The sequence below is a fragment of the Lampris incognitus genome, chromosome 1 (assembly GCF_029633865.1).
Source record: "Lampris incognitus isolate fLamInc1 chromosome 1, fLamInc1.hap2, whole genome shotgun sequence".
In the NCBI taxonomy this organism is placed as follows: domain Eukaryota; kingdom Metazoa; phylum Chordata; class Actinopteri; order Lampriformes; family Lampridae; genus Lampris; species Lampris incognitus.
In genome coordinates this window covers 142,949,717-142,953,155 of record NC_079211.1, presented here as the reverse complement: position 1 = coordinate 142,953,155, position 3,439 = coordinate 142,949,717, and the positions used below count along the sequence as shown (strand labels likewise).

The 3,439-nt window shown below is 50.3% G+C and overlaps 1 protein-coding gene across 1 annotated transcript; it reads right to left on the bottom strand.

The window, feature by feature from the left end:
* Positions 1-950: 950 nt before the first annotated feature.
* On the bottom strand, positions 951-2,743 carry nkx3-1 (NK3 homeobox 1). The gene is made up of 2 exons (XM_056288504.1): positions 2,567-2,743; positions 951-1,675 (listed from the first exon to the last, which is right to left on the bottom strand). Exons 1-2 carry the CDS (start codon positions 2,736-2,738, stop codon positions 1,272-1,274), a joined length of 576 nt encoding a protein of 191 aa, XP_056144479.1. The 5' UTR covers positions 2,739-2,743; the 3' UTR covers positions 951-1,271.
* Between the last annotated feature and the right edge of the window lie 696 nt (positions 2,744-3,439).

Below are 3,439 nucleotides of genomic sequence, written 5' to 3'. Positions count from 1 at the left end.
ATAAGGTTCATTTCTTTCTTTTTTTTTTTTAAAATAATGTCACCCAGAGGTGAGGAGCTGGCAGAATGGAGCTCCTCGATGCGGCGGATGCATAAGGGTAGGGGCTCTTTGAAGCGGTCATGGCTCATGCTTTGGACGGGGCCCTCATCCTCCCCTCAGAGCCACGTCTGGTCTTATCTGCTCCTGCAGTTTTCCAGTTGGCCTATTGTCAGTGTTAAACTCCAGACAGATAGTTTGTTTTTCTTTTGCAATGCACTTTTGACTGTAAAACCCGCCACCTGCTGTGGATAAAAAAGGGACGACGACGTTTTACAGTGTGGCACGAAAAGGAAACAGTAGTGGTTTGTAGACAAAGTGTTCAGTAACAATGTGAGAAACTCAAATAGACAACGATGGGGAATTAGCTACTTCACACTCGGCAAAGTCTGACCATGCAGTTTGTCAGAGAACTCGAATTAAATCCTTTAATTACATCCAGGCTGCATTGGGACTGGTTTGACAGCTTACGCCCAACTGAAAGCGTAAAAGCCAGATTATATATCGTGTGCATTTAGAGAGAAGACAAAGGAATCAAAAGGAACACTTGGACATGATCTTGGTCACCATTCGGAGAGTGTTGTCTCAAGAGAAGGTGAACAACAGAACCATGGCACTTTTAAAGAAAGTACCTCAAGTTATCGGCATTGAAATCGTGAACCTTTAACCCCCCCCCCCCATGATTAAAATTGACAAACTAAGGTCTGCTGAAAAACACTACCAGCAGATCTATAGTAGGCTAAGTATATGGGCATCTCAGCATCCAGTTACAGTAAGTTGCTTCCCAACATTTAGACATATCCTATTTCCTGTTTCCTGTCAGTTTTAAAACAGCCCCATGTCCTCCGTGAGAAACCGCACTTATCGATGTGGATTTTCAGCAGCATTTAATAAAATTAATTGATGAGCAATAATCTTACAGATGAATTCAGTGATCCAACAAACTGTAGGCCAAAAATACCACAACAATTGTTGAATTTCGCCCCCCCCGGGGGGGGGGACAATTTATGCAGCTGTTGATGAGGCAGAGCATCACTGATGTACCCAAACATGCTGATGTGCAAATATAGTTAACTTCTCCAGGAAACTTAAGACTATATTGATGTGGATAGCGACATAAAATAGAAAAAAAACAGAACATAGGACGGTACTCTCTGTTGACGTAAAATGGTGCATAGATCAACTTGACACAAATGTTTTCTGATTTAGAACATCACGCAGTTGCGTGCCATGCGTCACCATACGGCTGGCCTCCCGGGGGCGCTGAAGCCGCACAGGTATGGACGGTGTTCGTACGTTTTGTATAAAGTTGTGAGCAGAGAGGCGCGAAAGAAATCCCCCTCCAGGATCAGTCCCTCCTTGTTGCAGAGGTCCTTACACAGTCCGGAGGTCTGCTGTTTCCTTTTCGTTTTGTACCTCCTGTTCTGGAACCATATTTTCACCTGGGTCTCGGTCAGTCTTAAGGTGTCGGCCAGGTGGGCCCTCTCCGGGGCGGACAGGTATTTCTGGTGGTTGAACTTCTTCTCCAGTTCCAGCACTTGCAGGTGTGTGAAGGCTGCGCGGGAACGCTTCGGTTTGCCTTTGCCTCCGCATGTGAAACCGTCTTCGGTGTCATCGGGGCGTGACGTTTTCGGGGGCTCTGAGAGAGAGAGAGGGAGAGAGATGCGTTTAGGCGGTATTTGGGGTAAAGTGTAGGATTGTGTGTCAGTAGGGTTTTGTGTATGGTGTCCAGGTGCAGCCGGCCCAAATGCAGGAAAAAGAGCAGTTTTTGTTGCGGGGCGAAGAAGAGGTTGGTATTGGTAAAAGCTTCACAGGTTGGTTAACGACCCAAAAATTTAGGGCCATTTGATATAATGAGGCAATTAAACCCCGCCTGCAGTTACACTCTTGCCCACTAGTTGGGGATAATATCGCAGCTAATTCGGGGGGCAGTCCGAGATACCGTCGCCACAGCCGGGACGCGAACCCGTATCTCCTGCACCGCAAGCGACAACGTTAACCAGTCGACTAAAGGGTCCGACCCGTTTTAGTCGAGGACCAACGTGTCTACTTATCCATGCACGTTACAATATATAATAAGTTTGAATAACCAATTAGAAAACTAGAAGCTAAGTCGTTATAGCCACATGTGCACGAAGAACGGCAAATAAAGATCACGTGCCTTGCCGAGGAGCACGTTAACTTACGACCAACCGTTTTATGTTTAAATCGAGAAACGCCTTAATTTTGCTTCAAAATGTACGCGGCTTAAAAAATACGAGACTCGGGGGGCGCCCAGCTCGGCGCATGCGCACTCGTTACAGAGCAGCGACGTGCCATGGAAGGCTGTCATGTGTGAAGTTTCGGATCGTCTCTCCAACCCCAAAACTGCACCGGCTGGTTCCCCTAATCACTACCCGCCATGTCCGATTGAAAGGTGTTAATCGGGGGAGGTGGGGGGGGGGGGATCAAGTTTGGGTTGGAGAAGTAAGCTGGAGTCGCGGCTCTCCGCGGGCGCGTCCCTGGGTATCGCCGTTAAAGCGGCGCTCACCTTTCCGCGCTCCGCACGGGGTCTCCGGCGTCTGCCCGGGCTGCTGCCGCTGCTGCGGGCGCACCGCCTCCGTCTTCGGGGCGAAGCATGTGCCGTCCATCCGCCCGCTCTCCTTGACGGCCAGGATGTCCTCTATGAGGAACGAAGTCAGAGGTCGGACCCTCTCGCACATCTCGCTGCGGCTCCGGGGCGCTCGCTGTGCTCCGCGGCGCGTCCCCCCCCACCCCTCCGGAGTCGTAATTTATACGAAGTGTGAGAGGGAGGGGGCGGGGCCCCAGAACGCTTCACGCGCAACTTGGCTCGGCTCGCTCAACGAGCGACTCCGCGTAAACACTCGCTCGTCTGCGGCGGCTGTCGATGGGGCCCCGCAGACAGCAAATACAGATCTGCCGGTCCAGATTTCAGTGTCCCGAGTGACGCGGTGCCATTGATTTGTTGCAACTGGGGCTGCACGATAGCCTACTGAACAATAATAACAACAACATCGCGATTTTTTTTGTTTTTTGTGTGTTTGTGTGCAATATGTGCTGCGATATTAGAGAGTAAAAAAAGGGGGCTGCACTTCATCTGACTGCAGGAATCCCCGCCCTTATGAACGACGCGGCGGCGTGACAAGCGAGAACAACGGTGGGCCTCTCACGCAGACCGCCCTGAGCATCAAGTGGACTCACAATGGCCGTGTGTACTATCCACAGCGGATTTGGGGGAGTTGTTTGCAATCACAGCATTGACCTCATCTAAGTGACCTCTTCAGCGGAGACTGAAGAGGTCACTGAGAGGGGTGATGAAACGCCTCTCTCTCTCTCTCTCTCTCTCTCTCTCTCTCTCTCTCAATAAGTGTTGTGTGCTGATGAACTGATTCAACCCTCTGTG